General features: G+C 34.4%; 1 protein-coding gene across 2 annotated transcripts; it reads right to left on the minus strand.

The window, feature by feature from the left end:
- Positions 1-684: 684 nt before the first annotated feature.
- On the minus strand, positions 685-25,110 carry LOC137918744 (macoilin-1). Of its 2 annotated transcripts, none has more exons than XM_068761629.1 (13): positions 24,853-25,110; positions 22,642-22,783; positions 21,871-21,997; positions 15,614-15,813; positions 12,672-12,818; positions 11,482-11,710; positions 10,191-10,319; positions 8,945-9,126; positions 7,754-7,926; positions 6,903-7,025; positions 5,873-6,011; positions 4,502-4,685; positions 685-4,213 (listed from the first exon to the last, which is right to left on the minus strand). In XM_068761629.1, the coding sequence occupies exons 1-13, from the start codon at positions 24,930-24,932 to the stop codon at positions 4,032-4,034; spliced, it is 2,037 nt and encodes a 678-aa protein (XP_068617730.1). In that variant the 5' UTR covers positions 24,933-25,110; the 3' UTR covers positions 685-4,031. The 2 variants fall into 2 exon arrangements, with proteins under 2 accessions (XP_068617730.1, XP_068617729.1); XM_068761628.1 differs by having other exon boundaries at positions 15,548-15,813.
- Between the last annotated feature and the right edge of the window lie 144 nt (positions 25,111-25,254).

Raw genomic sequence — 25,254 nt, forward strand, 5'->3', positions numbered from 1 at the left:
ACCTTTTCCATACATCACATTATCTTGCACCTTCTGTCACAGTTTTTTTCTTATTTTTTATTTCTTTTCTCCTTTCATACATCATGAAAGGAGAAAAGAACTTTTCTTTCCTCCTCTATTTCCTCATTGTCACAGTTACAGCTTTCCTTTATTTTAATTTCTTTGGTATTATCGTATAAATATATCATATCAATTCATTTTTCATTTCTATTTTTAATTATTTTTGATATCTATTAACTTGTTTTATACTTTTAATCTATTAGGGGGAAAGTAGAAATACCGATTGATTTGTTACAGCTCTGGCATTGATTTTGTATCTAGATGACTAAAGTGAATATATGTATGTATGTGATTAGATGAATATATGTGATTCGAAATAAACATGTTAAAAATGTAGTCGTATGAATTTAACTTAAGAAAGTAACAATACTTTCCGGTTCACCTAATATTTTGACTAAATAATCGTGAGTTACGATTACATTTGATTATGTACATACCTTATAATTCAGAATTGGATCTCGTAGAGAAATTTCAAGCATAGCCCTCTCAATGGTTCTTTGAGTGACAGTGTGCTTATCAGTGAGGTTAAAAGTGAGAGACTACATATATATGTTAATAAATAGCATATATGGATTTCTCGTTATTAGGCACTTAAAAGGATACGGGTTGAATAAAATAAATATACCAACTGCAAGTCTGATTTTTATTGCTGTCACAGCATCCGTTTTACAATATAAACAACACATCATCGCTTACGTTTCACAAGTGAAAATTCAGATCGTGCCAATTGTACCCGGTGTCTGTTTGAATCCCCGGTTGGTTTATATTAAAACACACACATTGCTGTTAATGCTGCTGACGTCATCACGACGTCCCAAAACAATTCGAATCGCAGGCGAAACCAGGACATTAAACTATAATTAAGTACTTTAAATTTAGTTTCGAAATAAAAAAAAAATAACGACATTCTGACTTCGGAGGCAGTGCGAATTCAGATTTAAAAAAAAAATGTAAAACGTCTTAAAAAAAAAACTAAGGTTATCAATAACATAAAGGCGGTTGTAAAGATGCGTGGTCACGACCACACTAAGATTTTAACCGACCACGGTTAAGACTAGAGTCGACAAGTTGTCACAATCTCATTAATAATACAACAAATACACCATTACCATCTCATGTGCGTTTCGCAATGTGACATTGGCGTTAAACGTCAGTCGGTTAGTACAGATAATAAACGAGTTACAGAAAAAAACTTACCAGTTTAAACACAGAGTCATCATATACAAATATTTTTTAACTGAAAATCAAATTTAAACTACATCCGGACAATCAAATTTTAAATTAACAATAGTAATCAGTTCTAAAAAATTAAAACAGTATAAATCTACCATTATGTAAAATGGGCGAGATAAACAAAATCTAAATTCAAAATCAATTAAATTTTTCTTTACTGTTATTAAAGTTTATTATGAATAGCGAACAATAAGCTTTCACACATTAGATGACGAACTTTTTAAATAAATTGGCACCAAATTGAAAACAAAACCATAATTTATCAATAGATGAAATTAAAAAAAAAAACAATTCTCCGACTTAACGGTGGAAGCATTATAAAGAATAAATTTAGAATCGAAATTCTTTAAATAAGCTTTTACGTATAACGGAAGAAGCCGCTGAAAATTAACGCCCGCTTACATAACAACACATTCCAATTTTAAAATCAAATATACAAATTATTTATTTAATCATTTTAGCGGGTAATTTAGTTATGACATTTGAGTGAGGTTGCTTTGCATAATTTTATATCTGATATATGATATGTAAAATAACATATGCTAATTAAAATGAACACGTATGACTTCAATTTACTTATAATTGCTATATAGTATTGTACGTGGCCAAAAATAGAAGATAAATATAAGCATAAGGTTGAATATGGAAGCCATGATATTTAAAAAAAAAAATATTTTCCAATTTTAAATCACGTTAACCAAAATCACATATTCTGTGTAATAAACAATACTAAATCATTTATAAGGTAACACTGCTTATGTGTTGTTATATAAGTTGACTTTACAACCATTTAAATGGCAACACTGCCTGTGGGAGTACACCTTCAGATAGCACCTCACAGAACCATGATAACACAAAATGAACACATGGGAGACGAAGTTATATTATTTATGACGTAAACATATATCTAGTGTTACTAGTTAAAAGAAAAATTATCAATACGGCACGCAACTAGTTTTATTGTGATGTACATCTTAAACCAGGTTTATTTGGTTACATATCTTTATCTAGATGAGCTTGACAAAAAGGTATTGTTTTTCTAGAATATTCCAATGTGAAATTTTTCTAACAATGTTTACAGTTACAAGAAAATTTCAGACATATGTAAACCGTAAAAAATATTATCTATTTAATAATAAATAATCTGAGACACAACATTTTTAAAATTCGATATTATGAATTTAATATAACATGGGATTACCCAAGCTTATATTACTCAAAAAATTTTCCGATGACGATTTTATTTGTATTTTTTGCAGACAAAAAATTTATATTGCTTTTCACAGGAGAAAGTGAATCCTGTCTGTATTAGAAATGGGTCTTAAAAGATATCTCCATGTTACATAGTGAAAAGATTAGAACATGTTTCGTTAACTTTATGACACTTGACATATAGACAAGATAACGGTTTTAATTAACTATATACATTTAATTTTATAACTCACAAATTCAATTATCCATTCGCAAAACATTTTAACATTAGTAAAGTTATTTTGAGTAAATTTTTAATAATTAAACTAAAAATTTTTAGATTCATACTCGCTCTTATACAATTGACTAGTTAAAGCAGGTATATGTTTTTTTTAAATTGTGATATTTTTAGTGTTAAAACAAGTTGCGTGCCCCATTTTTGCCTGCCGTAATATATGTCAGTCAAAAATCACAAAACAACAACTGTCATGGTTTAACAACTGTCAAGTTGCGTGTCCGCCATGTTTTTTTCTAAACAACTTTTTTTTAATTCAACAAGAAACCAGTGTTTCGCCACAACCGTGGTCATACACTTTTAAAAACCGTTAATTGAGACTTAAACGTCAATAGAACTATAATAATGAAGAAGACTCGATCAGATCTCATTTTTGTACAATTTTATCACATAAAATTTAAAAGAACACGCTTTCACTAGACTGCAGCAGCAATATATGCAAATGGAAGGACTGTCCTAGTTTGTTGATAGATAAAATTATGTACCGAGGCTGTCCCGAAAATTTTTTTGAAAATTTATTTCAACAGATAATTTTTTTTTTTCATTCAATTACTTTGAAACTGCCAGACGGAGAAAACTCAATACCAAACACCAACTATTCATGGCACATGTTTCATGTGACTTATGTATAAACTAAATAGCCCATTGACATTATCATCCATAGATAGTCATATTTTTTTTACTATAAAGACCGAGATATTAGAATCTCATCACTTTTATCTTAAAATTTTGTGCATCATGTCTTTATCTGTGGTCAAAAATTAAAAGAATAAATTCACATTTTGATGTTTTTTATACCAAAAATTGTCTTTTAAAGTTGAGTAAAGAGACAGATTTTTAAGGCTATATGTGTTTGGTTATTAAAGTAAGGAAATATTATAAAAATAAATACAGATAAGTAATCGCTTTTTGTTACTTAAGCAGTTTCAAAGCAGCTTGAATAATGTGCGTTCATGTTTGCTCGCTACGTTTATAATTTTATCAACCATCAGACCGTTTCCGAGTTAACAGGTATCACAAAGTTAATCCAAATGTTTCATCGATGAAAAAATAAACACTCTGATATAAACGCCTCGGTTTACATTGTGTTGGCCAGTTGCTACCGATTTTTGTATGGACATCATGTCGGAGGGGGGTGGGAGAAACACCAAAATAGCTCGAGATCAGGGGAACGCCCATACAAAGATCAGTGTTGCGGTCCGTTGGGAAGCTCGTGGGCCGGCGTACCTGGTGACGGCGAGGGCTTCGCCCATCAGGCGTCGGACATGAGCTGCTTGGGGGTGTAGACGGAGGCGTTGGGGTCCAGGGGAGAGCCGTCGGACAGCCGCAGCTTGGACACCGCCCCGCTGACCGGCGTCACGAACTCGGCCGGCATTACCGCCAGCATTTGAGCTTTGAGTTCCTCCAGTTCTTTCTCTTGCCGCGACATTACACCTGTAATATTCAGAGTGATTGTTAATAGATATGAAACCTTTAAATTTCTAAATATTATAATTAATTATCGTCTTATAATCCGTTTTTGGCATATATATAAGTATCATATTTAACCGTGATGACTTTATACAAGCATAACTCAAAATAGATGAAAAAGTTTTAATATAGTGATTGTATTCATATTATTTTATTAAAACAATCGTATTATACTGGCAACTATATTTGATAACAACGACAGATATTTTCCCTTTTCCCTTTCTTTTTTGATTTGAAATATGTATGACCTACCTTCCTGTATGTGAAGCTGCCTCTTGGCATCTCCCAGCGCAGAGAGCAGGTCAAGCTTGACGCGCGTCTCTGACGACAACGAGTGCTCCAAATGTGTTGCTCGTTCCTGCAGCGCCTGCCAGGCCTCCGCCAGCCGCAGCGTAGGAGACCCGTTCTCCTCTTGCCGCGCCTCCAGCGCTCGCACCTTCAAAATAATAAGAGTAATCACTTATAATCAGAAATGAGGAAATCCTCAGAAGAACTAGTAACTGAGGTGGCTTGAAGAATTCTTAATGTGCAGTAGCATTGAGTAAGCCTCATGTCAGGATAGGGCAAATAGTAGTTAGTAGTTGAACAAATGACCATATGGCAAGCCGCAAGATGCACAAAGTGGACAGACGACCTTGTTAAGGTTGTTAGATGATATAGCTTTCAACTGGTTCTATTGGAAATCTTTAGGAAAGGTCATGCCCTACAGTGGACGTGTATGGGCGTGGGACGTGTATATAACGACAATGTGTCCCTAGGAGTCCCATATAGGGAGTATATATCATAATCGCCACGCTTGGCATGCGGGTTGGAGATCACAGAGTGGTGTTATGGTATGCAAAGAATGCTGCTGTCCAATCTATGGAAACCTATTTGTGGGCTTGGCGTGGTCCCTTTCGTGTTGCATTGTGGTTTGCGAACAGTATAAAACAGCTTTACAATATTTATATATATCTTAATATATATAAATCTCGTGTCACAATGTTTATACTCAATGGACTTCTAAACCACTTAACAGATTATAATAAAATTCGCACACCATGTGCAGTTCGATCTAACTTGAGAGATAGGATAGTTTAAATCTCAAATTATAGTCGCAATTTTAATTTATTGCTAATTATTGTCTGTTATTATTTGACAGTCACAATTATCTGTTAACTCCAAATGATAATCGTAAGTAATCAATAGATGGCGCTGCTATGGTAAATCTACGAACGTGTCATATAAGCTACATTTTAACAGCATAATTACCACGTGTTGTTGACGCTATAAAATTAATTAAATTTATTATAATTCAATTATTTCCACTTTTTAAATTTTCACAGCAACGCGTGGCCGGGTCAGCTAGTATATATATACACACACACACACACACACACACATATATATATATATATATACACACACACACATATATATATATTTATATAAATATGCACATGAATTGATATTAAAATCGTCAAATTCTTATGCTTCTACCCATTCATTCAACGTGAATATGCGGAGCACGCAATAAAAATGAGTTATTTCAAAGTTACTGAGACCACTAAGAACAGAGAGTAGCTTACAAATGGATATATAAGCACTTGTTTTAGTGCTTGTTTGTACATGTGCCGTGGTTACCTGGTCAGTTGCCTGCTGCAAGTCCCGCTGCAGCTGGGCGACCTTACTCCTCGTCTGCTGCAGCTCGTGACGTAACGCCGCCGTCTCAGCCTCCTGGGCCGAGCGTCTTAATTTGCACCATTCGTTTTCACATTCACCGCTGGAATTAAAAAAAATCAAAATACAATGTCACTACTAGTTTTGTCTAGTGATTTATCTAATGTTTCTATAAAATTTCCAATATAAATAAAGATGAAATTCGTTTGTTCAACATTGGAACTTTTTTATATTTATTTTAATACTGACTTCTGTGCAATGTGTTATAGTTGTGGAGAAGCAGGAAGAAATTCCACAACACGTCAAATCTTTGATTTTTTTTTTTTGGACTTCTCCCTCGTAGGTCATAGCATCTTACTTTTTTATCATCGTAGTATATGTGTGTTTAATGGAATCAGGCTTTACCTTGCGGAAGTCCATCCTAAATAAGAAAAGGACCAATATTTAGCCACTTTCACTTGCCAGATTAGACTCTGTGTTTGGCACTAATTGGTGTAACATAACACCTGAAGATGTCCCGTGGAGGGGTGAAACAAGTGTTGAGTGATTTGGCGGTGGCAGTTGTGTGATTCGCATTATTTGCCGCATAAGCATTAATCAGCGGGCTGGCGGACGGTGCACTTTGTTGCACGACTACCACTGCATGTGCGGAAGTGGCTAAACATTGGTCCTTTTCTTATGTATATGTGTGTGTGTAAATAAATGAACGACTTTTTTATTTACAAATTTAAAATAACTTTTTTTATTTTTATATTCTTTTTATGTGAGCACATGAATACATGCAAATTTCTTGCAAGGCTTTGGTGCACGTCCTGTATGTGCTATAAAGTTTATTCAGTAAATTTATTCCATATAGGATTATGATCCTTTTCCATGTCCTCACAATCTAAATAATGCTAAAGGCGAAAACTTGTAATAACTCCGTGTGACATAAGTCGCCTATAGTGTAACTAGTTTTCAAGTTTCCTCGTCAAGTAAAAATAAAAGTAAGTACTTGGGGGTCCTGGCGGCGTGGCGCGCTCGCAGCAGCTGCTGCTCCGCAGCCGTCCGCGCTCGCCTCTCCTCAGACAGCCGACGCTCCAGCACCGCGCGCTCCGTACTGCGCCACGTCGTCATCCTGGTAACACTCCTCACACTAACCGCTCCAACGCACGGGGGGCGTGGCCACTGCACTTATTTATCTATTTACTCTTTTTACGCTTAATATGACGGATTTAGTGCATTATAGGCATTGTCAATCAGTCGATCCGAAGCAAAAACATATATAAATATACATTCATAATATATGCATGTATATACCTAATACTTTTGCATATATATGCCTTGTTGAACAAAGATAATTGAAAGTAAAGAAAATCATTAAATGAATGCAATCAATTTTTTTTTACTTAACAACGAGTTGGTAATAAAGTTAAATAAATGTGCACCTTATTACTGTACTGTAACATTTGAAACATAATAATCTAGGAAAACATTAATGATCTTTTTTTCGGCCCATCAGTCTGTGTAGTAGTGTATATATGTATATATATATATATATATATATATATATATATATGTTTATAGGCCCTAAAAAGTTGAGTACCATTGGAAAAGATGAAGCAATATATGGAGAATGGTATACCACTGCTGCCTAAATGGCATTCGCAGATTCGGGTTCGAGAGGACAGGGCTAGAGGGTTCCTAGATCTTTAGCCCTGCCTCTTAGACTTCTTTTACTACGAGTTGTATAATTGCAACAATTATGGTATTACACTAATCCCCCATATAACACGGCAATCTATTTTGCCTATGTGCTCCTGTATCACATGTACACGTGCACATGTGCAGCTAGTGTGCACGTACTTGTGCTGCAGTGCGGCGTGCGCCTGTCGCAGCTGAGCGTGCTCTGCGCGCTTCTGCCGCTCGGAGGCTGCGGAGACTGCCAGCGCGCGCCGGGCCTCAGCCTCCCCGGAACGCGCGAGGGCCAGCTCTGCTCTCGCTTTTTTCAACTCCTCCCCACACTCCTTCGCCCAGCGCTGCAGATAGATCAATACACTGTATCATATATATATATATATACACTCGCGTGCAAGCAAATCGGCTCATACTTTATCTTATTATTATAGAAATGTGTAAGGTAGTAAAATTTTGGGTATTCCAACATTTTCGAAAACTGTCTTTACATAGGTTTCCAATGCCTATATATATATACAACTCTAAAACATGAACAGGAGCCACGCCCCACAAAGGGGCAATTTGATTGTTAGCCACTTCAGTACGAGCGTCGAGTATATTCGACGGCCACAGGTGAACGCGCACAGCCAGCATTTAACTGCCGCGACACTGAGCCGTCTTGCTGAGCATATTTCTGATGAAAGTGTTTTACATCACAATCGAATAATAGTTGTAATATAATTAAAACAGCTATTGTATATGTTTCGGTATTTTAATATGTAGTTTAATTTTTTCGAATGAAAAATTTGAAAATTTAACTAAAGATACTTGTTTTATTTTATTTATATCGAAATTTAAAAGTATTAGAGTAGATATAATTTATTATTATCACACCAAACACATATTGATACAACGCACGACGTACACATAATGTAATTGTAACTAAAGAGCGAAAGAAAAAAAAGAAACTGTAAAATAAAAGAAGAATTGTAAAAATTATTGCCTCAACTAAACCCTATTTCCAACAAAATAGGGGGTGGAACATGAGGTTTCCAATAACGGAAACCGTGAAAAAATGTAATTGTAAATATATGTTAAAATCTCTTGATTGATGTCGCCCGGTTGTGGAGGGTAAGGGGGCAATTCGATAATAAACCCGAAATGTTTAAACTTTTAACTTCATCATAAAAATTATGTATTTTATATAGGGCGCAAGAATTAAAAAAAAAGTAGAGCACGAAAAAGGTTGGCAAACACTGCCTTACATAATATAATTATTTCACTTAAACCTTTATTCAATTTGTAAATGTCTACTAAAGATATATCCTGCAAAATATTTTTTAAATACTTCAACGCTCCAAAGCAATATAGAGTGAATACCTGCTCGCGCTCCCTTTCTTTTTCACGCTCCTTCTCTTTCTCTTTCGTCTCGCGCTCCCTTTCTCTTTCTCTTTCCTTCTCTCTATCTCTTTCTTTTTCTTTCTCCTTACTACTGCTACTATCTTTATTACTTTTTACATTTTCTTTTGTACTTTCTACTTCCTTAACTATTTGTTCTTTTGCTGGAAAACGAAAAGATTTTTTTTAATATTCTTCATTGTATATGCTAGAAAATATATACATAATTGACGTTATAGTGAATAAAGAAACACAATAGGCGGTCTTATAATGAGGTAATTTCTTCCAGACAAACATAGTAAGGATAAAATAGGGGAATAAATAACAGGTAGTTAATGTGTACATACAAAACATAGATACATTTTATATATATATGTATATATATATATACATATATATATAAAATGTATATTTAATGTGTATATATATATATATATATATATACATATATATATAAAATGTATATTTAATGTGTATATATATATATATATATATATATATATATATATATATAATAAATACGGTATAGTACACATTTATAAATACAATAATATAAAAAATAAACTATTTTGGAGAGCACTTGCCTTAGAAAGAATATTGAAACAGAACAAAAAAAGGTATTAAAAGATAAATAATCACAACTCTAGTAAATATTCCTTAAGCATTTTCTTTAAAATATATGGTGACTTAGCATGTCTTATATTCAATGTTAACTTATTCTATAAGTGAAAGGTATCTGTGGTAAAAGATTTGGTCATGAACGAAGGAGACTGGTGGCATTTTTAATTTCAGATTCTCCGATGATCTAAAAGATCTCTCATATTTCATGAAGAAATTGAAATCTAGAAGTTCTTTATGCTGTTGAAAATTTAATTTATTTTATCTAATAGATTTAGGCGTTACCTCGCGGAAGACCATCCTAACTAAGAAAGGGACTAATATATAGCTACTTCCGCGATGCAGCAATAGTCGTGGAATGAAGTGCACCGACCAGTGTAACATTACTCCTGAGGTTGCCCCGTGGAGGGGTGAAACACGTGTTGAGTGAATTTACGGTGGTAGTTGTGTTTTGCATTGTTTACCGCACGTGCATTTATCAGCGGGCTTGCGGACGGTGCGCTTCATTGCACGACTACTGCTGCATAGCGGTAGTAGCCATATATTAGTCCCTTTCTTAGTAATTTATTTACTTTATTTAAATACAACAAATAACACAAAAGGCACTTACTATGTTCTGTACTCTTATGACTATCACCACTCTCCTTCTCCTTATCTTTATCTCTATTTTTATGTTTTCTTCTTTCTTCTCTTAATGTACTAGCCTCCTTCTTTTCACACTTCGAAGACTTGGCACTACCTGAAATTATACATTCACTATATTTAGAAACATTCACCTTTAATTTTTTTCTTCTTTTGCTTTGACAATGAATAATATTTATCAGATGGATGGATGGAGGAAAGTGTTTTCGCACCATGAAATGTAAAGACAAATACGGTATTCTTTTCACATAGTGTATACCATACTATGATTAAACCTTTGGTACTTTTGTATACGAGATGATTGGTTTGTGAGCAAAATCATTAATCAAACATTAATTTCTTTTTTCAATTAGAATGCGACAGCCCAATAACTTCAGGCAGTAAGTCCACGGTTAATGGTAACATGGTCCGCAGTCCATGGTAAATAATAATTAATTTCAATATATAGTAATAACAATTTTAAAAACGCTATTTCTTACTGTATTACCATTACGTTATTTATTATTTCCGAAATCATTGATTTTTTAATAAGGTGGACGGACTATATATAAATTGACAGCAAATGAGCAATACAATCTCCCATTTTAAAGCTATTTAAACTTATAACATATCTTTTATATATCAACTATGAACTCGTAGACTAAGCGGATCTGATCAGTCTTGTTTTTATTAGACATGATGCCAACTTAGATCAGCTTGGCCAGATTGGATTTACCCCGAGACTTGGGACCCCTACGAAACGTGGAGTGAACTGATGACATGGTCAAGGTCACTCAAAGTCGCTGGAAGATCTGTCATCGTTACATGTTTTGGGTGAAGTTCTATGCCTTGTAGTGGGCATCTATCGGCTGATAAAATTTATTAATAATCATTTCAACCCTAAGATGTCCATTACTGGACATAGGCTTCCCTATTTATCTCCAATAGGATTAAAAGTGATCTGGATTTTTTGGACCGGACTCTCACTACTGCTCAAATGGCATTTATAGATACGGAAGATTAAAGACCTTAAAGTAGTAAGCTCTAAGGCTCCCGGAGAAGCCTTGACTTGGGCTGATATATACTACTATTGTACTTGATTGGGAGTCCGAGATATTAAATCGCTTCGCTGAACGCTCTATAGTGTCTAAGGTTGAGGGCCTCCATGAGACCTCTGCTTGGGTTGTCTCTTACTCTTTATCTCTTGGATGGACTCTTACGTTTGCCACTTGGTGGTCTTCAGTCTAGAACCTTAAGGCTGCAGTGGCGTATATGTATACCTTTATTATGTTCGTGTCGGTCATCGTCGTGCGGCGCTCCGGCCCCGCCGGCGGAGCCGTTGCTGAGCGTGTGCGCGAACGTGCTCGCGAGCGCGCCGGCACTAGACTGCATGCCCGCGTGCGCGTGCGACGGCGTGTGCGCGCTCGTGTGCGTGCCCGGCTGCGACTGTGACTTCTCTCGCTCCCGCGTCGCCGTCTGCTGCGCTAAATGCTTCTCTAGCTTTTCTAACTGAAATTTAGTTTTTAGTGTTAATTCCTTAATACTGGTACACTTTGCAATATTTTTTTTAAATCATATTTGGAACGACGATTTAAATTCGAACATTGTTATGGCTTCAGATTTCATATAATCGACTACTTAGCCTTTTCCAGGTTTTCCCAACTACCTACATAATTGATTTCATCTAAGATAAATTGTTATCTTTTTTATTATAAATTGTTATCTTATTTATTATTATAAATTGTATTCTTGTCTCTATGTTTCTTTGTCTCTTTAGATAAATAGAAAGTAGAGTAGATATTACTTAACTTTAGTATCATCCTCATTGCAGTCTAAGGACGTCCACTGGTGGACATAGACCCCCCCACCCCCTCTCCAATAGGACTTATAGGAAACTGTCTGCATCAATCATCTTCTAATGACTTTAACAATGTCGTCTGTCCACCTTGAGGTTTTAGCTTCAGCATAACTGTCTAAAGTGGCAGTGGTCATAGCTAATCGCTCGAACAACCAAGGCCCGTTGTAGCCATAATATTCTCATGTGGCAACCACGAGGTAGATGATGATTTACGATTATTTTTTCTGTGACAGGGCAATAACTTCTGGCATTACAAAGCCTGCAGAGACAGATAGTAAAATATAATAAAGTTTAACATTTAGTTATTTGATTCTAACGCTTTTTCTCACTTTATTATCATTACACAGAAACCATTCATTTTAAAAATTGTACCATACATTGATTGACAGCAAATTAGCTATACATTCAATCCTTTGAAGCTTTAATACTTTTAATCAATCACCCTGTATCATATAGCGACCAGTAGCCATTAGAACGACGACCTATTCAAGGTCGTTGGAAGCTGCTGGATGATGACAGCGCAAGATTGATCTTCGAGGGGGAGGCCTATGCCTTGCAGTAGCTGATATGATGATGATGATGATGATGATGATGTATACAAAAGTAGCGTACCTTAACCTGCAGCTGCGTGTGCTCGGGCCCGCAGATCCCGTTCTCACGCACACAGCGCCGCCGCACCGAGCCGTTCAGCTGTCGCGTGTCGGCGCACTCTGTCGTCCCGTTGGCGACTGTTCGCTCTTCTTTTGAACTCTGATTTTGCTGGAAAGAAAAGAAAGAGATAACAATAAACAGAGAAATTTAAATAAGCAATGGTATATAAAAGAACTAAACTACTGATTATACAAATTAACTATATATGATTATCCAAATAATTTATATACAAAGAAAATTGGAGCAATAATAAATAAACATTTATTTAAAAAGCCTAATTAGGGGATATAGTTCTTAATGGTTCCGCACTACCTGCATTTATTTGTGGGTGTGTTTGAGTGAGTGAGTGAGTGAGCGAGAGTGAGAGAGTACGTAAGTGTACAATTATGATAAATATTGCACATCGACCTATGGAAAGAGACAATCGGCTAATTTAGACTTCGTAGTGCGTTATCTCTGTCACACGAAAAACAAATTCTGGTATCTATTAGGAGCTGTTAAAACAGAGACATACATTATAATAAAAATATTAACAATTTATATTCTCAGTTACTCCCATTTCACTATGTGTGCTCTCAAAGAGGTCAGGTTTTGTTACTCTCATTTTAACAAAAGGTATAATGGTGTTTATTATATACAGTTGTAATTTTCCTGTATAATATTTTATACAAAGAATAAAAATAATTATCAAAAGAAGCAAATGATACATGTTGTAACAGCTCCTAATAGATACCTGACTGTTTGTATTTCGTGCGACAGAGATAACGCTCTACGAAGCCGAAATTAGCCGATTGTCTCTTTCCAAAGTTCGATGTACAATTTTTATCGCCGGGGGTAATATCTGTGTGCAAGTGGATCCATTACCAGTGGCCAGATGAATCCACACGGCCGGGTGATTGAATGTAAGTTTAAAATCTTTTATAGGATGCCTAGTCTTTTCAACCGATGAACACCTACCCGCAAAGCATAGGGCTACGGCTTCGAGTGCTGGTCTGGCGTTGAAATCAGGGAGGAGTCAATAGCCTCCCTGATTAGCGGAAAGGATACCAGGGAAGAATTCCTCTCTTATTGCAAAAGAATCACACAATATGCAATAGAAAGAAATAAAAGTAAGGCATAGACAACAAATAAAAACCAACAAGACAAGTTAAAAAAAAATAATATAAAACTGTGATATAGAATAGATAAAAATGTGATACAATAAAAATAGAAATTAAGAAAATGTAAAATGAAAAGAGGATGAAAGAAAGGTAAACAGAGCAAAAGGGAGAGAAAGCAGAATTGTGGCATAAAAGAATAGAATGAAAGATTATGTGAAGTATGAAAGTAGAGAATGAAAATAAAAAAATAATTATGTGAATAAATAAAATTGCCCATAAAGTCCCTGTCCCACCAAAGATAGGGGTACGGGAGGCCCCCAATAGCGGGGGCCATATTTAAAAAAAAAAGCATAGGGCTTGTATTCCTGGAAGTAATTTCCCAGCCTCATTTCAGTATAAAAAAAGTTTCAATATGTGTAAAGCTTTAAACCTATAACCAAACATCCTGTATAATGATTTACACCGTATATGCAATTCGTTTCACAATTATGTACAATGATGTCATTTTATAATCGATATGACAAGACGTGAGGTTAATGCATTACAATTACAAAACGTGACGTGACTAAATAAAAGATAATTGCTGATTACAATTAGTAATACATAATTGCATTATATTTATAACAGATAACATAATCTACAACAGATAAGAATTTTTTTGTTACAAAACATATAGCAGAGGCAGCCTCTTTAAAAGTGCAAAGAGCTGCAATTGAATACGCATTTAAAACACGCAAAGGAATGTTTTTTTTACGAAAATCATATTTATTGAAATTATATGACAAAAGTACAAAATATGTGTATTGTTGTTAGATATAATGTCACACATATGACAGCACTTCTAATAACACTTAAAATGCCGGTTAGTTAATTATGATCGGTGTTTAGATTTTGCTAATTTTATGGTGGAATAATAATAATTATTATCCCACCACCAATAATAATTAGTACCAATAATAATTAGTAATTTGTTTCGATATCCCAGGAACTGACATATGTCATATAAATTTAAATATTGAAAGAAGAAAATTGTTCTGAGGCGTATGTGACTCGCGAACCGCAGTTTGGCCACCCCTTACATATAGTATACATATATACATAGACTAATAATCACTTATTTATTGTTTATTTGAGGTTTTTTTTTAATTTTTTAGTGTTAATACAGGATGATATATAAGCGTATAAGCTTTAAACAGATGAACGTTTAACTTATTTGCTGCCAAATAATGCATGGTACCCATTATAGTTAGAAAAAATGTTTTAAAAATTATGATTATTACATATTAAAATCAATTACTGTTAGTACACTGCAGACTTTGCACTGCCAGAAGTTACAGGCCTATCGAATTCCAGTAGAAAAATATACATATATATACATACATACATATATATACATATAATATAAGTAATTAAATAAGATTGAAGTGTCTATATGTGTTTGTATATATACATAAGGTACATATAAAAAAACAAAATTTTTTAGCTATGCCATGTTATGAGCTATGCTATGTTAGAACAATTAGACTATTTAAAAGTACATGTAAATGGCTTGAATAAAGATATCAATCTGAAAATAGGAACAATTTACAATATCACTTTCGTATTGTAGCGCATAAGGAAGTTGGTTTAAACCAATTTCACTTATATTAATGATTTACTCTGGAACCACGGTTAAGGCGCTTGATTTATTTACTAGCTCACCCGAGATATAGTAAAGATATTTTGAAATTGCAGTACCTCTAGCGCACTCTCAGGTAGGGCATCCCTCAAGAGCTGGAAATAGAACTCATTCTCTGCACGCACTTGCCGCTGCCGTCGCAGCCTGAGCCTTCTCCCCACGTAGGCTTTCACGCCGAACCCTAAAGAGACAGCTGGGTAGCCCACGCAGTGCGCCGCCAGCGGCCTGCACAGCTCCAGCTCTCTCGCCGAGCGCAACGCCCCCTCCAGGTACACCACAGCGCAGCATATCGCCACCGTCGGTAGGCATATGCCCTTGTCTGCGACTGGAAACAAAGAATCAGAAATGAATACATAAACAGAAGAAACAAAGTCACTGACGTTCGAAGAATTGCCCGTCTGAAGTGGCAGTGGATGAGGTATATTGCTCGTCTGTAGTGGCAGAGGATGAGGTATATTTCACATCTGAAGTGGCAGTTGGTGAGGTATATTGTTCGTCTGAAGTGGCAGTTGGGTGAGGTATATTGCACGTCTGAAGTGGCAGTTGGTGAGGTATATTGTTCGTCTGAAGTGGCAGTTGGGTGAGGTATATTGCACGTCTGAAGTGGCAGTTGGTGAGGTATATTGTTCGTCTAAAGTGGCAGCTGGGTGAGGTATATTGCTCGTCTGAAGTGGCAGTGGGTGGTGTATTTTGCTCGTTTGAAGTGGCAGTTGGGTGAGGTGTATTGCTCGTCTGAAGTGGCAGTGAATGAGGTACATTGCTCATGCAGCTGATGGCCTTTGGGAGCCGAAAGATTCTAGAGTGGCGCTTACAAGCTGGTAGACGCAGTGTGGGTAAACACCCCACTATGTGAACCAATGACATAAGGTGCAGGATGTCGCTGAATGTGGGCGGCACAAGACTGGCCTTTGTGGGAAACTTATACCTTGCAGTGGTATTCTTTCGGCTAAAGCATATGCCTATATGTACGTATATATAATAATCAATATCTAATGGATTCAGGCGTAACATTGCGGAAGTCCATTCTAAGTAAAAAAAGGACCAATATATAGCTACTTCCGCTATGTAGCAGTAGTCGTGCAATAAAATGCACCGCCAGCCACACACACTCAGTGTTTAGCACTAATCGGTGTAACATTAGTCCTGAGGATGCCCCGTGGGGTGGTGAAACACGTGTTGAGTGATTTAATGGTTGTAGTTGTGTTTCGCATTGTTTACCGCACGCGCATTTATCAGCGGGCTGCCGGGCGGTGCACTTTATTGCACGACTACTTCTACATAGCGGAAGTAGCTATATATTAGTCCTTTTCTTACATATAATAATCACTACGCTTGGTATGCGGATTAGCGATCGTAGTGGTATCATAGTACACAAAGAACGCTGCTGTCCATCCTCTGAAAAATTGTTTGTGAGCAGTGGCAATCCTATATAACAATTCAACCATCCTATACACGAAGTGTGGATTATATGAGATTGTATCTAGAGAATCGAACTCGCAGCCTATGATCGCAAGGCTCAGTCGTCCACCGCTGGACTACTATTGCTCTGCTTAATAACTCTTAGAGTATTCCATATGTACCAGTATACATCGATGATTTAATTTTTAACGTTAAATAAAAATTTGAAAATGGAACGATTTCCTTTCTTTTTAAGGTTTTTCTCGTAACGTTATTCTTGTTAACGTTCAATAAAAATTTGAAAATGGAACGAATTTCTTCACTACACATTATAAAAGCCAAATAAATAAACAAATATTTTTTTTGCTTTTTCGTTCAGGCATTAAATCGCAAGGACATCACACTTAATAAATTCAGACACTAGTTTTAAACACGACCCGATAATTTTTTGAGCAAACTAAAATAAGTGTGACCATACTATTTTACGGAAAAATCCGCGTCAATGCGAAGTCGTATCGAAATAAACAAAAGCTTCTCGAAAATATCCGAACACAAACAAGGCGCTCCTAAACAACTAGATACGCGCACATTTGGTTTATTTTATCAACAGAACAGTATGAATAACAACTCATACGCAACTTGTGATTCAGTACGTGAGTACAGTGACCACTTTTTGTGTGCTACAAAATGGGACGTCTTGATCTTAATATCAAATCGGATATTCAAATTCTTTTTACAAATTTTATTTTTATATTAAATATTACGTCAACAATATTTGTAAATAGAAACAATTCTAAAAAGTTTTGATACATAAAACTGCAATTAAAAAGTAAGCTTAATTTTACTAAAATGTAAATTCTTTATTAATACTTCCAAATCAAATTCATCTCCATCAAAATAATCTAAGTCAGATAAAACGCACTTTTGTCCTCGAAACAGACGAAATAAGTCTTGAAGGCTGTACCGGATACAGCCTTCAAGACCTTCGATTCAGTTTTATCTCCTCAATAGTATCAAAGCCTTTTCAGTTCGCCTGAATAGCCACACGAAGTCGCACGGATTCAAATCAGGCTAATAAGGCGGTTACGGAACTATACAAGTCGTGTTTTTGACGCATTTTTTTTTTAATCGAGGGATTGTGATAGACTTAATGCGTTTGATAAAATTTGGAACATTTATCATAAACACTTATTACTCGGAGATAATTAAAACCTTTTGACAAAGAATAAATTGAAAAATATACTTGGCCTGAGTTGTAACGTCCCTGCCCTACACATAGCAGAGAAGAGGTCCCGAAAAAGGGGGGGCCATAAAAACCTAGGTCCCAACGAACAACTGTTCTGCTCGCTATGTGGCTTGCCAACTGCCAGTTTAAATTGCCAATTCCCAAGACTATGGCGGTGACTTTCCTTCGTCCATCCTTATTCATGATCTTATATCCGCAAAAAAATCCTAGCATAGCATTCATAGTGTTTAACAAAGCATATAATAATCTTAAACTTAAAATATATATATACAGGAAAGTTGGTTACAAGTGTTCAAAGTTTCAAATGGGGTAAATATAGCTCATTTTCTGACAATTATTGTATGGAACACCCTTTATAAATTTATGGTTCCAAAAATAATAAATTACGTAATGATAATATAAATAAAAATCGGTTCACTAAATAATAAAATTAATTATTGTCTACAGATCTGTCGATTTCCAGTAGAATTTCAGAGTGATCACTTTATACAGGGTGATTGGAAATATGTGTAAAATCTTCAAATTTCTATGTCACAAATTACTTATACATTCGCATATTTAAAGCTTTTACACCGATATACTCTATACAATTGGATTACAGGACTATCCGTAGTAAAACCAATATAATTGGTCACATTACTTATGAATAATTTTATAATTATATATAACCGATACTTATTGCAATAACTCGTCTTACACGGATATTTGACAGAGTCGAACTACACATTGATTAAAAGAATGAAATGAAAGAATTTTCGTTGTTGAGTAACAGTCAAATCACACTTTTCTAGCGGCCAGGTGTTTCAAGCGATTTCACCTATACCTAGTTTACGTAACTTTTCTTCTGAAGGACATCCTTCTGAAGCCTCCACTATCCGTTTCTTTTAGATGACGCTTCTTTATGGCGACATCTCTTATCTCCTGCTGTACATGGGAGCAGCGACGTTACAACTCTGGTAGTTTTTTTCATTTTATTTCATTTTCTCCTTTCATACAATTTCCTTCTGCCCTTTACAATCTTTATCGTTCACCCCTGGGCGTTACATCACAGGCGTGTTAACGAATTGGAACGCCGCGGACACTCAATGGTGTAAGGAGGAATCTCGGCTTCGTCTATCAAACAATTTTTTTTGTAAACTACTTCTATTCTAGTGTGTAGGCGACGAAACTTAGATGATTAATAAAAAGCATAAATTAATTTGTGAATAATAAATGACATTGAGAAGGAAAAATAATGGCAACGCATATAATATGAAGAAAAATGAAATTATTTAGTAAAAATAGACACTGCGTACTTTAGCATATTACTTTATATAGCAGAGAGGCCTCGCGTAAATATGTGACGGTACATAAAACCTTCATAAATATGGTATTGAATGACTTGCAGAATTTAAAGTAATCCTTGAGGTCTAATTGGCGCGTTGTTAACAGCAGTAGCCATATTGGCATTATTTCGAAAAACATCACAAATGTAATGATTATTATAATTAAAAAAATTCATATGTCAAATGGTATTTTTTAACCCTTTCTTACCGCAATCCGTTCCGACGAACTGACGCTACTGAACTGAGCATATGCGCCGCGAAGTGTGCACATTGCATGGCGGTAAACTGACATTCGAAATTTTTCATTTGTGTTACATATTTAAAGATTTTACTGGTATAATTATAAATAGAAGTTAGGATAATTCTTAGTAATTTATTTGGCTGTGATAAATCTTAAAACAGAGATCTACACATAAGCCCACATTACAAGGTGGATGCCGGCTATTTACGGCGCTGGTAACGAAAGGGTTAAATGTAATATCAAAAACAATTGTTCCACGCCCGTTAACCCAATCAAGAGACGGCTATGGAAGTGAGGCGTTATATAGAAAGGTATATATATTGTGAAGGAAATTAGAGGAAAAAATGAGAGACATTGAGAAGGACGAAAAATGAGTATGGTAATAAAAAAAAATAAAAAATCACTATGTAAATAAAAACACTGTCCACCCATGACAGGAGGCCATAAAAAAACATTTTAAAAAAAATCCATCGTGCATCAAATCTAAATACAGATTAAATATTGTAAGCATGAACGTCAGGAATCGTTAAAACGCTGTAAAATTTCATTAATAGCCCCACCATCATTACACCCGACGAATTTTCACTCTAGGTCACGCAGCAGAACATTGTAAAAGACCTAACTCAGACTATGACGTTACAACAAAAATAGAACAACCCAAATAAACCTAAGAAATCGGTCAGTGTTTCTAAAATTCACTAAGAAAACACGTTATATGTTACACAAACGCAATAATTGAACGCGTAAACAAAGTTCAACGCCGCTTTTGGATGATATAACTAGATAGCGTTTGCCCGCGAACGACGCCGGGAATTGGCGCGAAAATTTGGCGGGAAATCATTTGGCACGAGATTTATTGCGACAGATTAATAATGGCGTCTTCTTTGGTTTAATATCACTTATTATTTTAATATTTTTATCGATTTTTTATCGATGCTGTGTAATATTTTTTTAAAACAAATACATGTCTTATCGTACCAGCATGTGTGTAATAATAAAAACTTCAAAAGAATTCCTATTATGGTGCAAAGGGTTTTAAAAGTGATAACAGATTAAATATAAATCTCTACTACTGAATTTAATATATATTGTAAAAGTGATCACATAAAACCCGTCTGAGTTAACTGTGGGCATTTTTCCTCGGAGCCCATTTAGACTTCTAGTTTTAAATTCAAGGATGCCATTATAGGAAGTCTAATCTGATCCGAATTTCTATCAAATTGGTATAAATGATCCTATATGAATAACTTACATGTGTTGACATTACAAATAATATTTTTACCCTGCTTTATTCATTTCAAATTTATGTGAACAATATTATCAAGGCATTAATGATACAACATTTGAAGATAGTTATTATCATCTAACTAACAAACAGGCAAAGCAGACTGTAAAACCAAACAACTTTTTTAAAAAAATGTTTTGATTTTGAATTACAGCAGTAACAGCCCAGGTTCGATTACCTGGATACTATCTTATATAATTCACACTTGGTACATTAATTATATAGTACTGCCACTGCTTACAATCAAGTTTCCAAAGGATGAACAGGAACATCCTCTACATAATTAATGTATTTGTGGTATATCTCCCTACAGAAATCATTAGGGAAAGCATACACCTTGCAGTGGGCATCTATGAGCCAAAATGATGATAATGACATAGAGCATTAACTGAAAGGAACATAGAACAAAGTAGTTTCCTAAATCAGTGAAATAAATATTCTAATATTTTTATAATTTTTAACCTCAATCTGAAAGCTTCTGATCGACTATCTACTATTTGAAATAGTTTCATCTGAATATCATCAGAATTCACCATGAAAGCTGTAAATACTATTATGTAAATAACATAGATGCTAGAAAGCCTGTTCTAACCAGTCCCTTTGGGGATGTTTGGCGAAGGTGTATGTTTAGCTATGGACATCTTATGGGATACAAAGGTTGATCAACACTTAATATTGACAAAAAAAATTACTGTAATGGGTTACTTTGTTTACCATGGTATTGAATTCTACTTTTTAATCATCACATACCACTGGAGAAATTCTGATGAAAAGGCTAAGATGTACTATTCTCATTAACAAAACTAGTGGCTTGATATTAGTGTAAGAAATGTAAAAACAGCTGCAAAAAACAAAAAATTGTATTATGATATAAAAAATGTACTCACATGTGTACCACACATACTGCACCCACACATATGTGCTGGCAGCAAAGAATATATATTGCAGGGGTATGAAGAAAAAACATATCATGTCAGACGTCAGCGCTATGCAGATGAAGAAGACTGAGAATGCCTGAAAGGAAAAAAAATATTACTCTTCTGAATACTGGCTGGTATAACTGGCTGGTATAAGACAGCTTACACAATATTTTAAAGTTTCTTGGTAGTAGAAATTTAATTATATGTTCGAAAATGTTTTATAACATATATATATTTATATATGATATATATGTTTATATATATGTTAAGGAACAATATGTATTTGTATGTCCCAGCTTTCAGCTTCACAATTTTTATTAAAAATATTATTTTAAAAAGTGATTTCCCAGTGTTAGCTACTGTCTACTCCATGTCTACATAGGGGTAGCATAAGAATTTTAGAAAGTCTAAAGTGAAGCATGGCACAAATAAAGGTCAGAAACTTGTTCTACTATAATTTCATATATGGGTTTTCTTCTTAAAGTATAAAAGGGTAAAAATGTTTATTTATGTAAAGTTTTTAATATTTTTCCATACCAACAAAAGGATGAAAGTAATTTCATGATTGAGTTGGTTAGACTAAAGCCAATGTAGACACAAAATGAACTAAATGTCGCATGGTAGCAGACAGACAGACAGATAGACAGACCCTTGCATTATAACAAGACCACTATTTACAGTTTTTTTTAATGTATTTGTATTTGTACTATGTTTGTAAAGGAAATAATAACAACTTACAAGTCCTTGATATTTAAATGAATCGTAGACTGATCTCAGCATCATCCAAAATGGCCAGAGAAACTCGAACCTGAACTCCAGCATATAGTCGGCCATGACAACTGTAGCCCACAATATTACAAATTTCAGGTACAGCAAAGAACTGTAAAGAATGCTAAATTAGAAGACAGTCTTGGAACATACAGAAATTTGTTCCAATTGGAATATTTTCACTCGAGATATAGTTTAACTGACCATTATTTACAAAAATCTCTGATCTACACGAGACTAACCATAGCAATTAAATAGGGACCTTTAAAATTATACTAAAGAAACTTTTATAAAATTTTGATGGATTAAAATGCAATCAGAATCCTATTGGAATTGTCTTTTATACAGAGCTCTGACACCAGCATGTATTACATATTTACAACAAAGATAATGCTTTACACACTGGGTTACATAAAGAATCATAATGACTCCCTTCACCCTATTGGAAGTTCTTGGATATAGATTGTAAATCATCATACTTTAACTATTACAGGCTGGATTGGTGTCACAGTGGATTTTAAAACCTGTGTGACTCAAAACTGGGCCTATCTGGATATCACTCTCTCTCTTTATGTAAGTAAAATGTAATACTGGTATACCAGCATATTTCGATAGCAACAGAACTTATGTTGATCAGAGTGTGATAATATTATTTATCAATAACTGAAATGTTGGCTTTTTATGTAAACCTCAACTATATGTAAAAAAATCCTCAGAGACAAAAGAGCAAATGTGAGATACTTTTGTCTGCTTGTGTTAGTAATATAATTCAACTGCTTATATGCAAATAGATATTCATAGTAGCGTAATGAAGGCATCTTCATAATTTATTCATATATCCAGAATCTAGTGATGATAAGGATAAGGATAAGGATACAAATTTTCTTAAAATGAAACAGCTATCTATATATATACATCTCATAAATTTTTTTTAACTTAAAACTTAAATATAGTTATGCCGGAGTCCTAGTACAAGCTGAAATAACAAATTGGAAGAAGCACAGGTGATTATTAATTATTGCATAGTATATAACGGGGGGTGCCCACTTGGCTTGAACTCTGTAAGATTATCTATGACTCCCATTGACCATATACCCTCCTCATTTTTTATGTTATTTAATTAATAAAAATATTGAAGCAAAATTTGAAAAGAAGTCCTGTGAAGAGAAGTAAAATAAAAATGTTTAATTCTTAATGTTTAAATTCAATGCACTATTTTTGTAGTAATATTTATTTATCCTGTAATTTATTTATTTTAATGTTTTTTATGATCTTTTTTATAAATTTGCAATGTCTTTTGGTTACTGAAACCCACCCATTAAGGCAAAACCTTATATTTTCTATAATTTTTTTCAATACCTTTTAAATATATATTTAATTACAGTATACAAAAAATTATAAATTTTGAAAATCAAGATGCTTGGTCATCCTTTGGTATATAAGTCAAAGCAATAATTTTTATAGCTTTATATTCGTTTAAATTTAAGTAGGTTTCCCAATAATATAATAAATATAATGTAATGTACAAATTTTTCTAAATAATTACTGAATAAATAACCAAAACCTGCTTATAATAACAGATTAGAAAATTAAGTTTTAAATAATTATAACACATTCTGAGCATATTTTTTTGCCTGTGACCACAATACATTTAATGTGTAAAAATAAAACAATTTAATTTATGCGGTTTGCCACAAGTTGATAACAAATGCTTCCTATATTAATTATGTATGATTGTTTTACAAATACAGTTTTTTCTATATAATTGTTTGATCCAGTATTAATACGAGAAGTTTTAATTATCGTTCATTGTGTTCGTATCACGCAAGTAATTTAAAATCTGTCCTTGAATAAACACACGGAAATAACGAGAAAACTTCTTAAAAATTCAAAGAAAGTTTATTGAACTGAATGTTATTTATATGTAAACCACATCCGGGAGTGAATTAAAAGGGAACACATGTGAAAGGAATTCTTTTTCTTTATTTATCACAAAAGTATACGTGACACTGGTACCGCAGATGTTACTTTCTACCCACACATTTCAGTGCCCCCCGTGTTTAACGATTCATACATTAAATTGGGAGTTTAAATGGTTGCATTTAATATTGTATGTTTAATGTATTTATGTGTAAAAAGCCGGTAAGTAATTAATTTACGCGAAAAAGCATATCCACTCACTTTCCATACATTCCCTCGGTGATTTTTGTGCGCTTTAAGGGGCGCCGCATTTTGCCAGTTTCGGCATTTCGCCGCTTCATATTTTTTCCTCCACGGTGTAAATAACAATTACAGGCTCCCGGTTCACAACGCGTAATAACATAGAAACATTTGAAACAACAATAGTCGTACAGTTAGAGCTTTTTGTTGTCAATCGGCCTACGTACAGAATTTACGAGGGAGATGAAATATCGGCAAGCTCTTTTTGCGTTCACTCATGTCGGTGTTACCATACTAATCTCTTGATTATGTTTATGTTGCTATTTTAACAGTAATTTTTTTACACTGTTGTGTACATAGTTAATTAGTACCTTGAAAATGCGTTAAATGATTACGTGAACTGATGTTATAATAAATGTTTTG

The sequence above is a fragment of the Battus philenor genome, unplaced genomic scaffold (assembly GCF_028537555.1).
Source record: "Battus philenor isolate CCGP_79_NKW_IND1 unplaced genomic scaffold, ilBatPhil1.0.hap1 SCAF_15, whole genome shotgun sequence".
NCBI classification, from domain to species: Eukaryota; Metazoa; Arthropoda; class Insecta; order Lepidoptera; family Papilionidae; genus Battus; species Battus philenor.